Source organism: Parus major, chromosome 4 (assembly GCF_001522545.3).
Source record: "Parus major isolate Abel chromosome 4, Parus_major1.1, whole genome shotgun sequence".
NCBI classification, from domain to species: Eukaryota; Metazoa; Chordata; class Aves; order Passeriformes; family Paridae; genus Parus; species Parus major.
Window position 1 is genome coordinate 44,116,737 of NC_031771.1, and position 16,040 is coordinate 44,132,776.

Sequence of the window (16,040 nt, forward strand, 5' to 3'; positions counted from 1 at the left end):
CTCGCCCGCGGTCCCCGCACCGAGCCCCGGCGAATGGCATGACTCTGCCTCCCGCCCGCCCCCCCGCCCCCCCGGCTGCGGTGTGCCGTAGTGAGGCGAGGGGTGGTTAAGCCCCCATCCTCCCATACATACGTTTCATATTTTTTGTTCCTTTTCGTCTCGGGGCTTTCACATCACGGAACAGGAAAGCATCTGATGCGCCGGCTCACATGCCACTTCTGATCATACGTTGCCTCCTTGCACAGAGCAGGATCGTTGGGAAAGATGGAGATACAATAAGTTGCTAGTACTGAAAAGTGCTGCGGAAATCCAGTGGTTTCCTTTCTCCAGTGAAGTGACATATTTTCCTCGGGTTAAGTTGAAAGCACTGTTTGGCGGAGACTGACTGTGGCTGAGAGTGGGTTTGTGTTTTTCTTGCACCGTTAGGTTTTGCAAAAAGCAGCGATGAAGAGGAAGCTGGCACTCTCCGAGATGCAGTTGGTTCTTCTCGTTTTATTGGTGTGGCTACCAACAAGGTGAGAGGACATTTAGTTTTGTTGTTCAGTCTGAACATGTATGTTACAGTCTCCTAAGGGTAAGCTTGTGTGAGGGGTTATAAAAGTGTAGTATATAGTAACGTAATAAGAAAATCTTTCTTAGCTGATTGAATGCAGTATTACATAGTTTCGGGAACAAATGCACTAGAATGTAGTTTAGGGTCCATAAAAGCCTGATCTCTTGTTCTTAAACGGTTTGTGAATTGATGCATTATTTCACCATTAAAATAACAAATTCTTCCTTGAATGCCTTTTTGGATCTTAAAAATTTGAGTTACTGTATTTCTGTGATTCTGTACCATACGAATTGGAGAAATAGATTATCATGAAGTCAAACTGCAAATCACTGTCTTTAAAACAATGCTCATATATTTATTAATATGGGCATGCCTTTTTTTTTTTTTTTCTTGATTGTTTTTTTTTGGTCAAACATAATAGAATTCAAAATGATGCTTAAGCTTTAAACCTCTAGGTGGAGATAGCATACAACTTCACAATCACATATAATAAAACAATAGCATCATTTATTAATCAACTTTTCTTATGTTGTTTAAAGTTCTCAATTTCTAAAGTGACAGCATAAGACAAAGTAATTTTTATTACATTATCCTTTTGTATTGCTCATGGTCCCTAAACACGTAATTAATTGTAGTTTGTAACTTTGAATTACTTAAAGCAAGTAATTAGTTCTGGCTGCAGTAGGTCTTGTCCTCATATGGTAAAGATTGTATGCATATAATGCAAGTTTCCTATGATTTAACAAGTCTCCAATATTTTTGCTTCCCAGCGAAGAAAATATTTTCTGAAACTTTGTTTTCTATTTCACTTTATACCTAACTATGGTGCAGTATTAGTTGAGTCACAGTGGGCCAGATCCTGCAAACCCTACTCAAGTGAGTAATCTTACTGACGTCAAAGAGACCGTATACGTTATTAAAGATTTTGTGCCTGAGTAAAGTTTGCAGGATTCGACCCTAATTTGATGTAATTGTATTGATGTAATATTTTTTAGTGGAATCTTGAGTTGAAAAACTGTTATATCTCAAAAAGAAGCTTAAAAATGGCAGAAACATACTCTGGTAGTCCACGAGTACAATGATCCATCTTACAAACCAAAAAAGAACCATCCAGTAACTGCAACTAAGAAAAACCTGGCACATGGGTAATCACACATGACATTTTCATGGGTTCTTTATAAGTTATCTGGTTTGGGTCGTTTCTGTGGTTTATACGATGGAAAGCACAGACTGCAATGATTTACATTTAAATACTTGTTTATGCTATTGAGCTGGAGACCAACATACAGCCTTGTCTTTTAGTAATTTTAAACAATCATAAAGCTTGCTTTACAGAAAATGTCATCCAAACCCACTTTTGGTTTGGAGAAGGAGGAGGAAAACATGCTTGCTATTATGACATTCAGAATGCCTTCATATTGAGATGATTAATACTCAAACATTTAGGTTTAAAAATTTAGGTAGCTGAAAAAGATGTAAATGGTAATGTGTGTAGCATATGATGCTTTACTTCCTTGATATCAGTATACTGATTTTAAGTAGATACGACTGATGAGCTCATGTATTTCACATGCATAGTGCTTAAAATTGTTGGCACGGCAACATTTGCATGTGTAAGGCTTTCTGCGTGTCAGGGTTTCCCTGGCACAAACCCTTTTGGTGTGAGTGCCCAGGTTCCAGAGCACTGTGGAGCACCATGGCTGGCTGGGCAGCAGGTTCATATTCCAGCCCCTAGCGTGTTCCACAGAGGTTTGATCCACAAAGGCTCTAATGTCTCTTACGTTTTTTTGGGAAGTTTGGAACAATTGGTGGTCTACAGATTCTTCTTGGCACTTCATTTATGATTCCCCTTTTCACACAACTTTTTTTAAGGTTTGTCTGCATCTAGTGGAGTATCGGATAGTGTTTTTTATGACAAAACAGCGTTTTAGAAAGATGAAGGCTGTCCACAGCTATCCTGCAGCTTGCTAGTCAGCACTGGTGTTCCCTCCCACCAACTGCTGGCGTCAGAGGACTCCCTGAGCATGATCGCTGGAGTTTTCCCTCATGTTAGTTCTTCTGGTCATGTACATTACATGACCATTGGGTGGAGGCAAATGCACAGGATTTATTCAGAGATGAGTATACCTAAGTGAGGACAGATAAGATAGAGCTGGAAGGAGATGGGTTTGTGCATGGAATCCCGGGTTATCAGTCCAGGAGTGACATACCACCAAAGCCCGAGAAGCTCTTCTAGGGTTTTGCACCAGCACAGTCTCCACTAATGGTGTTAGTGGAGCTTGAAGTAGCCCTCACTGTAATGCAATGATGCTTACAAGTAGAGGCTACTGGAAAATTGCTTCCTGGATATTTTAAATAGTGTGCTGTTCACTCTTATATGCCTGAACTTGTTGTATTTAAATTGTACATTCGTATACCGTTAAATACACCTTTCCTGTAGGAATACATCAAGTAAAGGCTAGCCTGAAAAAATGCATGTTGAGTGTATGTTAAAACATACTTAGCACCTTCTAAAATGTAAAATATCCATTTAGATCAGTGCTGGCTGACTCCCTGGAAGACGAAGCTAAGAATAACATCACCATCTTTACAAGAATTCTAGACAGACTTCTGGATGGTTATGATAATCGCCTCAGACCTGGATTAGGAGGTAATAAAACCAATTAAAGATTGATTTTTAAAAATCAATTTTAATGTTCAGATTTTATGCAGTGATATTCTTGCTTCGGGGTTTTTTTTTCCCTAACAACTGGTATGTATCTTGATAAATTATTTATAACTACATTCACCCAGATGAATCATTTGAAGTTTGAGGAAGATAACATCTATGAATGGAAAGAAGGCACTTTCACACATTTATCTTAAGTAAAAAGGGAAAAAAACTCTGGTGTTTTATACATAGTAGAACAGAATGTGAACAAAAATAACATCTAAAGCTGTTATTCCAGTCAAGGAATTTTGGTTGAACAAGGAATGCAGGCTTAATTCCCTGCAATGCGATAGGTGTATGCTTTCAGAAATCTGCACAAGTGTTTCGTGTGACGTATATAAATTTCACATTTTAGATTAATTCCTTGGCCCAGTAAATTCAGTGAAAATGTTGTGATTTTGACTTCTTTGGAATTAGGGTGTCACTGGTAATATGCATTTCATTTCTGGGCACCTTGCACTTATTTGGGCATTTGGAAATAAAAAATACAGAAAAAGAGAATATTGGAGGACAGAGGTCACTGCACTCTTGTGCCATTACTGTCTGTTATTTTTCAAAATGTCAGTTCACATTTTGATTTTAAAGCTGTATGCTTTTTTATGTCAGTATGTGTTATATAGGCAAGAAATTTAAATAATTTTTATGGTCTTGAAAATATTACTGTGTACAGAAAAATCTCAATGACAGGGAGGGGCTGAATATCTTAGTTTCGACAATATTTTATCTGCTATTGGTGATTATCTGTATTTATACAAGCTAACATTCAGATATACACTTCTACTGCTATTATTATTTTTTGTAACAGTTTTGGTAATTGTAATTTTCAACTTGGAGACTGTTTCAGCTTGATGAATCTAATTCTAGTGCAAAATCCTTGGGAGCCATTCCTATTCCTGTTGATTTTAGGAAGATCAGGCCCAAAGCTAGAGACATGCTTCAGCTTCCATGGATATTGCAATAACAACTCTGATCAAATTAGGCATCAGTTAAAGCTCAGAGTTTTTATCCAACATTATTCTGTCCTGACCTGTGGCTCTGTTGCTGTTCTGGTCCTGGAGAATTGTGGCTTGCATCTGACACAGCAGAAAGTGGGAGCTGACGCTGACTAAAACAGCTTTCTCATTATACATTACTTTTAACCTAGTATATATTTTCATTTCCATTTTTGGCCTCTGTACAGGGGAGGCTTGTGAAATATTTTATATTCAAAGACTAATTTGGATGGTACATAGCACCAAAACACTGTTGATGCGAGAATTTATAGTCATGTTTTACATGGAGTTTTGATTTCTTTGCAAAATATTCAAGTTTAAGAATTTAGGCATAGTATAAACATTCAATGACTTGCAGTAGCATTTCATATCACCAAGCTCATGTTGAATTGGCTGGCAGGGCTTTTAAAAGCATGCATTTTATTAGAAAAATAATCAAAGTTTTCTTGCTTACAAGGAATGAGCCATTTAATGAGAGCAGTTTGCAGTTCCTTTGCATATCAAGTATTTTTTATAATTTTGAAATTGTATTATTGAGAACATGAAATAAAGAAAAAATCTAATGGATTTTTCTTTTATATTTTTCATTAAATTTGCTTCAAAATAACCTCCCTCTTTTCCTTTATGAAGCCTCATAGATAATTAAAACATACTCTGAGTGCAAAAATATTAAAGAATTAACATCTGTTTTCTATTGGTATACATGGCAATCAACCCATGCAGAATATGTGTGAAATGAAACTGTGTCATGCATATTAAACCATGGTGATTCATGACACATTAATCTTCAAGAATACTTCAGTTGTGGATGGATGGATTCTTACAATTTAAAAGAACACTTGTAAATGGCAGTTGTGATAATTCATGATACAAAACATACCAAACAAGGCTTTTTACATAGTGCTTTGTAATTATGTAGTTTCTTATTTTAGGAATTTTCTAGCAGTTTATTTATTCCTTGTTCTTGTAGTCTGAAAAGAGATACGGAAATAATTAACCTTCTTTTTTTTTTTAACACTAAGTGCCTAGTAAGCTTTGGGAATTTCTAAAAGTGTTTTTGTAAGAGATTACTACATTCTGACCATGCCACACATCATTAATTTAAGATACCTAGTCTCAGTTATGTTTCACTTCCATTTGTATGAATCTGAAATAGCTCATTTGAAACCAGTAGAATGTTTACTTTGGCAAAGCAGTTTGCATTATCGTGCACACATCACTGCTATGACTGGGATCACAATCTGGCCTAACATGCTACAACAGAAATTGTCCAGGATCTGAGATGAATTCTTCTAAAGCAGTCTGAAAGCAAGAGCTCTTTGTCAGCCCACTTTTACTTGCTGTGAAAGATATTTTCAGAGATGTCTTACAGCAGGAATTTAGCTCATTGTAAAAAATTGCTCCTTTAGTAACGAAATGTTTTGGGTTAATATTGACATTTTATCTAATTATTGACCAACAAAAGGGAAATGTATAAATTTCTTGAAAGACTGTATATGAAATCCAGCTAAGTAAATGTCTGGTTGGGAGGTAGTTCTTGAATTAAGGGATAGATTTGTAATTCATTTTACTGGGAGACTTGGTGTGAGTACTGACAGTATGTAACTTGATGCTTTACTGATGCTCTTCAAAACTGAGTACTATTTTCTAAAGATTGATGAGGAAGGTTTAATTTTTACTGGTGGTACATCTCTGTCAGATAAACAGGTTTTGGCTGTTGGCTGTTGGCTATCCTACCATCTGGGACCTTGAGTGATGTATGAACACTACAATGATGAAATTACCTGCAAAATGGGTGTGGGCAGGGAGAAGATGACACTGCACCATCCCCTGAAGCTAGAGACATCTCATATTACTTACATATATGCCCCAACCTACTGTACTGATATGGATAAGCAGGGGTTTATTCAAGGGGACATAATCTTTTCTCTGTACTCATTTTATGCTAAGCACAGGGTTGCAGCTGGAACACTCTTGACTGCACTTTAAGCTCTGAAATGAACTATTTTGCCCAAACATTCTGTGCCATTTCTGTTTAGTCATCAAAATAAATTACAAGTTTGACTTCAAAACAAATTTCCTGTATCATTAGCATTAATTTGTATGAAATATAGCCATGCAAATGGCAAGTCATACAAACCTTAATTGTTTATGACTTTCTATAAATCATGAAGGTTGTTGTTTGTTTTTTTTTTATTTGCTGCAATGTTTTCAAGACACTTAAGGTAACATTTTTTCATAAATCCTTTGCTTTTTATTAGCATGTAGAAAAGGAAATCCACATATTAATGGGCTTTAAAACTAAGCAAGGAACCAAAATATCTGGAAGTGATTGAACTATCTATCTTCTCTCCTCTGGTCCATGAACAGACATGATCATGCTGGATGCTTCAGTATTCTGACTATCTACACAAGTTATTCAACCTTCTTTACTTTCTCACATCAGAAACTGGCCTTTCCAACAGCTATAGAACTTCTGTCTTTTCTACTCTCTGAAACATATAAAACATAATGGAATAAAAAACTTAAATGTTGGAGAAAACAAAACAAAACAAAACAAAAGGGAAGTTACAAGGGCAGAGGACTGGACTTCATAGCCTGAAGTTTCAAGTGCCATACTGACACTGAAAAGATCTGTGGAAATGTCAGGATCCTTCTGCAAACTGTGGTCAGTCTCACCAGCTTCAGGAATGGCATTCTTATTGTAACCAAAGAGTTGAATGTTGGTTGTTAAAAAAAAAGAAGATAAGACAGTAGGTAGGTGAAAATTAAATGCACTGTGATTCTATTTTGAAGGAACCATCTCTGATTTCAAAAACTCTTGCTTTAAGCAAGCATCTGCATTGCATTTCTCATACAGACAGACCAAATCTTCTTTTCTTCCAACATTTTGTAAATCAATTGAACAGGAAAACTGAAGAGAATGGAGGGCAATTCTTGCTGACTATTGCTATCAGGGAGATGGTCGGCAATGAGCACTTCCAGGTGTGATCTTTCATCTTTGGAACACTGCATATTTCATTGCATAGGATCAGTGTAATGTAGAATATCAGACTTAGTGATTAAAAGTTGTGTGATGTGCTCACCAACACAATCACAAGGAAAATCCATTTTTTCACAGATTACCTTTGTTTCCTGCCCAGATCAGGAGAGCTGTATGCATATATGTGTCTGTGTTTATCAAATAGTTGGAGGTTTTCAGTTGCCAGGAAACTAGCTTGGTTAGTCCTCTAGCCAGACCTAGCAGTGTTTGTCCCCAAATATGATTAACATAAATTCGGAGTATTATAAAGCAAGGTTCTTTGACTATTTTTTTTCTGCAGAACAGTGCTAGAAAGCTTTTACTACTGTTTTTAAAGAAAAAATGTGCAGTTCCCCATCACAGTTCTGGTTGCTTCCTTAGCCTTTCTTTGCTCCAGGTTCATCTTTGGAAATGGTGATATCTCTCTGCAAGTGCTAGTGCAGAGTAATTCAGAGCAGCACTTGCATCTTCTAAAAGCCCACTATCTTTGTAGCTGGGCTGGGACACAAAGAAGTAAACTATTGTGTGCTCCTCTTTTGGGAAAACCTGGAAGGGCCACATGGAATCTGGCCATAATAGTGCTTTCAGAGGAGTCAGTGGGAAACTCAGGTTAATTTATGTTAGAGCCATGGATAATGTATATTGGCAAAAAGCATTCCTTGTAAGAAATGGAAAAGCAATAGAGAGGAGGATATGAAAATCTCATTAATAACTTATCCAGGGCATGCAGACAGTGCTAAAATCCAAGAACAGAACTAGCTCAGTAGCTATAAGCATTCCAGGGAAGGATTCATTAGGAAAAGTGGAAGGATAAAAAACTCAGAGGAACCTTTTTGATACTAAAGAACAAACCAAAAAAAATGTGTAATATAGGATAGGGGCTGAGTAGCTAGATAGAGGTTATTTGGTTATTTATTTATTGAAAGTCTGTGAATAAATCAACAGTGAAGATGTGAAAATTAAATTAATGCTACAACTGTGCAGGGTAGTGCAACTTGGGAAAGTGTTGCATGATGCAAAGCAAAAAAAAATCACAGAATCACAAAATAAGCTGAATTAGAAGGGATCCACAAGGATCATTGGACCCAGGATCAATTCCTGGGCCTGCACAGCACCATCCCAAAGAGTCAAATGCCTCAGATGAGTTAACAGAAATGTTGGTATTTTACAGCAATTATACATGCCTGTAGAGGAGCTAGTCTGGGAGGCTCTCCCAGTTCACTGAGCGTGTATATTTAGTACTTTTTTTTTTCTCTCCTGGCAAGGAATTGGCATTTGCTTCTAATGCTAGAATTACTGCTGACAGCACCAAGGCTGAATTAGAGCTTTGCTTACTTTTGTCTCATCTGCAAGGAAGCCGTGAAAGCAGATACTGCAGATTTCTGTGTAGCTCATTGGTGCTCATTGGTTACATTTTTCAGCCAGATTTGATGGACAAAGACAGCAAAACCATCACCTTTTCTCTGTGATGATGTTATTCTGGGTTATTTAGGAAATGATGGAGAAGGAGTGGTCTTGCTGATATCCAAGGTATTCTACTATTGACTGCTTTCCACTTGTTATCATGTTAAATCTTGCAATGATTTTTTTTCTATCTGAAGTATACAACTACTTCTTATTCAGGCTGACTAGCTTAAATAGGTATATATCAAAGGAAGGCAATGTCATAGTTCCAAAGTTTTTATTACCTTTGTGTAATGATACAATTTGCACAAAGCCATCTGAATTGGAAATAAAATTATTATTTAAATAATCTAACTCTAAAACATTTTCAGAAATATTTAAGAGCATTAGAAATTCATCCAGGATAACTTTGGGGATTTTAATGGATCTCGTGGATTTTTACTAGTGTATTTTAACCCAGCAAAAAGTGAATTTAAATGTGTTTATCCATGTATATGTTGCTTACAATGAAAAAAAATAGTCAATCTGTGGAAACAAAGAAATTTTTTAATACAAAATTAATAGTATTCTGGATTACATTAAAAGGTGCACTTATAAAGAATATCAGGGAAATCCTTTAATATTTGCAGCTGTGATGCATCCATGGAGTACTCAGTTTTGTATATTATTTTTATAGGAGACACAGACAATAACATTTCAAATATTTTCTTAAATAAGATATACTGAAAAAAGACAGCAAATTAAGAATAAGAAGGAGGCTATAAAGATCTCTTATTCAGTTATATAATCACCTAAAGATATTGTGAAAATTTTGGTGAAAATCTATTCAACCAGTTTATAATAAAGCATTGATGGTTTTTGACATTTTGGGTTTAGATGTATAGGATGTAGGCAAAAATATTTGGAACACCCTACCCTTCCCAAAGATGAAAAAATAGACCTTAAAAATACGTTTCATTTAAGGAAAAATAGCAATTATATCATACTGTGATTTGACTAGCATCACTGTTTAGTGATGTTGATTTATGTTTGCGTGACAACAACCAATATTTAAGCAAATAGTCATGCATAACTTTCAGAACAATTGATTGGCAAATTTTGACATTTTATTTACAATGAAAACAAAAACCTTGGGATTAAATGGGCATGGATAATTCCTTCCTCTTCTTTGTGTAGAATAGGTAACCTTTGTTCTTGAGCCTTCTAAAGGCAAATATACATTTAAATACATTTTCTGTATTTTAGCACCCATAAAGAAAAAACTGCTACAAGACGTTAATTCTGCATAGCACAATAGGATTCTACTGCATTCAATGCCTGATTGTGGCAAAACAGTGTAACAATACTCTCTTTATGAGACATAATCTAAAAGGACCAAAAAAAAATATAAAGAAGAATTATTTTCCTGCCTTCCTTAGATTTACTAGGCAAATAACATGCTGATGATTTTCAACAGTTGTAGAGATAATGGCTGCTCAGAGTTGTGGTGGAGTTTCCATCTTTGTGGAGACCTTGACAATTTGACAGGGTATGACTTGGGCAACTTGCTGTGTCTTTAGAGATTGCTCTGCTTTGGACCTTCCAAAGGTTCTTTTTAAACTCAGTTTTTCTAAGATTCTTTAACTGAAAGCCAGCATGACATTGAAATAATGGCTGCAGCTTTCCATCTTACTTGGAAAAGATGGAAAAAAAAAATTAGTATATTATATCTTGAAGATATAGCTGAAGGAAAAAGTCTGTGTAAATGAAAGGTTTAAACTGCTTCAGAACAGCAGGATGCTCAGTGTTGTACAGCTCTTGAGCTTATTGTTCATGAAGACCCCACTGAAAAATATAAGATTTTGAGTAGACAGGATATGCAAAAAATGAAGGGGATGTATCCTTATTTATGGTCTTTGGCCCATTTTTCCAATTATCACCTTATGCTGAAGTCCTGGAAAGGGTTAAATATGTGATAAGACAGTGTTTTAAAGGACAGGGACTTTATTTCATTGAATCTTTCTCAGTTTACTTTGGCAGTGTACAGGGAACTGAAAAGCTGCACAACACTTTGTATCCTAGATATCAATGCCTCCTCAGGAAGCACCCAGGAACCTCTAAAAACCACCCTTCTTCAGAGCCCTGGGACAACTTCCAAAGTTCCCCCTGTTTTATTCTTCTATTATATTTATATTGCCTTTTTCTTTTCTAAATACCTATCTGTTTTGTTCATTCTTATAAAAAATGTCCAGCTGTCTTTTTTCACCAAAATGTGATGAATTTATTTAGTTCCCTTTAAGTATAGTGTTACCCAAGTCCAGGTGAGTCCTGCCCTGTAAATGCAGCTGTGCACTTTCCTTTCACAGCTGGAAACCCATCCTTGCCCTACCCTCCTCCCAGGTTCAGCTGCTGACATCCAGCTGCCTGAAGGATTTCTTATCCAATGAAACTTGATGGGGGAGGTTGAAATGATGTGAAGGCAAGCTCCTAGGTAGGTAGAAAGCAAAGATTATCCTGTACCCACAGATTGTGTGGCCCCTCTTTTGTGCCAGCAGAGTTCTTTGGTGTTCTTCACTGGTCTGAGACAGATCTGTTGCTTCTGGCAGTACTCCTGACTACATATTCCTGTTTCTGTTTTCTTGCAATGCTACCACTTTGTGACCGTCTTTAAGAATAACCTTTTCAATGCACAATCTAGTGCATCCAATTTTTAGAATTAATAGTGTGGAGAGAGAGAGAGAGAGGCGGGTATTTCATCAGAAAGGATCATGCAGAAGGACATTGTAATTGTCTGTATATTAAAACAGCAAATTTATTTATTTTTTTCAGTATTTTGGTCTTTTTTAATTGTCAGTATTAGTGGGTACAATTAATATCTAACAGTAGCTTCTAAATGCTCCAAATAACACCAATGAAGTAGAAGAAAAAGCTGTTTTTCAACAATGTAGCATTAGAGTAATACAAGCCAAGGTGAAAAACCACTATGGGCAAGAAACATGGGAAAGGAAAGGAGGGCAGGACAAAAGAGATAAGGAGTGAAGGAGGGAGTGTCATACTAACCACTGACCACTTTTAAACAACTGGCAGATTTAAACAGCTGTATGAAAGTTTTTTTCAAATATCCTTTGGAAACTCTAAAGTAGAATAGACAAGAACTTTTATCATTATGATATATACATGCATTTAAGTTTCTGATATTAGTGTTGTTCAACAATGAGTCATCTATCTCAAGAAACAGCTATAGAGGATGTGTTGCTGTACTATTCACCAAACTGCTAAATTAAAGCACCAGCAGAAGATTTTGAATTAAGACTGTCAAAAGTCTAATAAATTTTAATTATAAGAATCAAAGCACTTCAATATGCCAATATTAATCTTTAAACACATTTCAATACCTGTTTTCTCCATGTTAATGCTCTAATGAAATTAATCACAAGCTAAAGCAAATTTTGTTTACCCCTGCCACCCTATTAATAGTTTGCTTTATTATGCAGAGTATTTCACCACCAGACTGTGGAAATTGTGTGTAAATGAGAAAAGCATGATTCTGCTAACCTTCCAGAAGTGGTGTTGCTATTTGGGAACCATTTATGTGATTACTGTGTAGAACATAGCTTCTGATTTACATTCCTTAATTTCTTGCCATATGTTGTGGGCTACTTAATAATTGGAGCATTTAACACTGTGAAAGCAATGTAAATCAATTCCCCTCTTACCTTGGATTATTGTGCACATCAGAGGACATTAAACACTTTAGTGAAGTTGTGCAGCTGCAGAGATTACATCTAGTCTGACCAAATTGCATTCATTTTTTATGTGTAGACATACATATTTGGTCCTTCCCATGCCTTTTTTTTGTTGAACCGGTAGAGATCACATGTCCTCATCTGTAATTTGTTTGGGAAAACCTGGGTGTCCCATATTCCATCTGCTTCATCTGTGTTTTTTTGCAGACTGTAAATGAAGCATTTTATAATCTTGTAGTGTTATGACTAATAGAGTTGATTGAAGATAAAATTCAGTGCTGTGGACCACTGACCTTAATATATGGTTCAATAGAAATCAGTTAAAAACTGGTGTATGCTGCAAAATTTTATAGACTGCTTGCATTTATGATCTTTGATGTGAAGGTGGTTTCCTGGAGTAACCTATCTTCATTTAGCACTTCCTTCTGTTTTAATTTAAAAAATTGTATACTCTCCATCTCTTAAATACCTCTATTACATGAAAGCAATGTATCTTCTGACTGAATATGTCTAGTTCTTCTTTGTTTGTCTCAATTGCTCGGTGCTGATTCTCTCATCCAAGAGAGGTAATTGTCTTCCAACACATTCCTTCCTTTTAATTTCTTGTATCCACTCTCAGTTTCCTAAGACAATAGGTTCCTCAGACCACCTCTATCAGGAAATTGGGAGGTATTAGAGCTGCTTATTATTATTATTTCCATTCTTTCAAGTGTGTAAGCCTCTCAGCATAACACCAGAGAGGAGAAAAATAATGGAACAGGTGAGAAAGTCTGTGTTTATATTCAAGAATTTAGAGATGAGTTGAAGGGACAACTCCTACCATTAATACACCACCATGTTCTAGATATTTCATTCTGAGTGACAATCTAAAGGCTACTGTAGATGCCTTTTTATTCTCACTATTTGAAATAGTAATTTAAAGGCTCACTGAATGAGAAGCAGCTGAAGACAGAGATGTATTGTCTTGTATATAAATGAGAAAACCAAAGGTTTTAGTCTTAGATGCAATGTTGTGTTTATATAACCCCCCTGCCATCCTAAGGCATTCCATAGCACTTCATGGACTTGTTTGTGTCAATAGTTTTAACTGAGCATTGAACAGTGAACTTTTTTTCACCAGATCTTTAAATATTAATTTGACACTGTGTTGTCTCATGCAGTTTCTGAAAGGAACAGGGAAGAGACTTCCACATGGGAAAATAAGCAAACAAATAAATAAGTAAAGATGAGAAGGGAGAAATATAAATGCCTCTTGTTTGAGATAAGGAAATGGCCACATTTTTAATAATCCCTTCCCATCTGCTGAGTGCTAAAAGCTGTCAGAGAACTATATTTTTACTAGACGTTTTGTCTTTAATGACCATTAAAAAAAAAAAAATAATCTTGTTTGCTACTGCATGATAGTCTATTTTTAAAATAATTGACTGTTTTAAAATTATAGCTGTGGTAAATATTATCTGCATTTTTTCACAAAGCCATACTTTCTGCTAAGAGAAATATGCACTTTAAGAAACTGATTTCTGATTAAACTCATATTAGGCATTGTTTCAAATAAAAAAAAACAAACAAACAACACTCTATTTTTTAATTCTGCCTGTAAAAAGCCCAACCTATTATTTAATACTAAAAGCAGATTCCAATCCCAAATATATAGTCTTTCCACATATAGAAGCCTAGTGGATTCTCAAAATTCCATGGACAGCCAGAGGCAAATTCTCTTGTCACAGGCAAAAATAAAAGACAAAATTGAGGCTGCTTAATCCAAGCTCTGGGAATATCCTGGGAGTATGTTTTAGAGGAGATTCTGGGGAACACTGTTATCTGTAAAATAGCTTGGAGACATTCAAGTGACTCAGCTGTGGGACTTTTGAGTGCTACAGTACACTTCTTGTAGACATTTTGCACAGCCTTAGACTAAGACCTTTTTTTGTATTAACTGGATAACCGAAGAATAACTGGCAACTCAGTAACATGTTAAAATGGCTCTTAAAAATTGCTTCATTGCTGTCCATTGCAGTATTTTTTGCTTATTTGAGAGATGCTTGTTTAAGTATTAAAATGATTCTCTGTTGGATCATGCCATGAACTCGTTGCTTGTCAGGACTCCTGTTTAGCAGGAAGCTTATTACCCATGACCATCCCTGCAGCTGTCCTGCCAAGCAAAAAATGTTAAGAATAAAAAATAAAAGACAGCTTGGCAGCCAGTCTGATTTGTGCTATGTCTTGAAACTGTAACTCTACTCCTTCCTTCCCTGTTTTTCAGCAACTGTGAGGCTGAGGAGCATGTGGGGAAAGCGTGTGTCTACAGATTGTTAAGCATGCTATTTAGGGTGTTAACATGAACATCACCTCTGGCTGATTTTAGTAATTCCTCTGGCTAGCTTTTTTGAGAATATAGAGTAGTCTGGATAAACATTAATTTCCTGTACTTCATAGTTATTTTACCTGGCTTGAAATAGGAACTGCTGCCTGGTTGATAGAAGGATTAGAATGCTCTCTTTTTTTTTTTTTTTTTTTGATAGTGTGTCACAGTCTTCTGAAATACTATTATAGAATTTCATACAGTGTTACCTATTAAAAACATATTTAAGGATGCTGCTGCAAAAAACAGCATTAAAAGTGCCCACTAATATGCAGCTCTATTAAATAAAGGCACTACCTCTTTCTACCATTGATTCCTGTCATGCTTGAATGCAAAGTACAAGGCTAGCAAAAGATAAAAGAGCTGCAGCTCCATTTTTTATGACTATACAATCCAGGACTATAATACCCAGACACTAAGCACAGACATTAAAATTAATCTGTCTGAAAGGATCTTCATTTTCATTGCTTTCTTATGTCTGTTGATCTCTAGAGGACCTCCAGCAGCCTTTGGGACTTTGGAACATGTGAGTTTCGTACTTTGTTCTGAGAGCATCAAGCCTTGGGAAGATGCCAACTCTGGTGACATGAGTGCTTGCCACAGAACAAGCAAGACAGTCTTTCCCAGAGCTTCATCACAGTTTCTGTCAGCTCCAGGGTGGCAACTTTTTTGCTGTGGCTGACCACAGAGACAGACACAATCCAAAGGCTTCTTCTGAAGCGTAATCACTGGGGGAAGACTTTTTCACTGACTTCAATGGGCTCTGCCATCCTACCCAAATTCCTCATTAAATAATTAACAAGGCTAATAAGCACTGTGACATTGTCTGTTTTAGCTATGAAAATGTAGTGTGTATCCAAAGAATGAAATGCTTTGTGTATATCTATGTATTATCACAGTTCCTTGGCCATCCCACTGAGTTCTGTGGCCATCTTACAGGTGCTTGATGTTCATCCAGGAAATTATGAGAATTTAGGGGTTTTTATAATGTTTAGAATGTGGGAAGGTCATGAAAGGCAGTGTCCTTTCATAACTTGTACTTTCACTGGCAAGTTGACATGTTACATATTTATGTAAATATACATGAGCCAAACTGGCTTCTGAAATCTAATTTGGATAAAATCTAGGATGAGTGATTTTGGTTAGAAAAACAGCTGGGCCTATGTAAGTCATGGGCAAGCAAATAAGCTAGCAACAAAAATTAAGTTTCTGAGGAATCAATAGCCATTATACAACAAAAGCACTTCTTAAGAAACCCAGACTTAGCTGTGT

General features: G+C 36.2%; 1 protein-coding gene and 1 long non-coding RNA gene across 5 annotated transcripts in view; one reads left to right on the forward strand and one right to left on the reverse strand.

The window, feature by feature from the left end:
* LOC107203317 overlaps positions 1-216 on the reverse strand; it is an 18,442-nt gene extending 18,226 nt beyond the window's left edge. For all 4 annotated transcript variants that reach the window (XR_001521120.2, XR_001521118.2, XR_004496952.1 and 1 more), the window contains exon 1: positions 133-216. This is a non-coding gene — a long non-coding RNA (uncharacterized LOC107203317). The remainder of the gene's footprint in view (positions 1-132) is intronic.
* Positions 1-16,040, forward strand: part of GABRA2 (gamma-aminobutyric acid type A receptor subunit alpha2) — a 64,418-nt gene continuing 48,378 nt past the window's right edge. The window contains exons 1-2 of the mRNA XM_015625276.1: positions 1-515; positions 3,088-3,203. Coding sequence (XP_015480762.1) covers positions 445-515; positions 3,088-3,203 — 187 coding nt within the window. The 5' untranslated portion in view covers positions 1-444. The remainder of the gene's footprint in view (positions 516-3,087; positions 3,204-16,040) is intronic.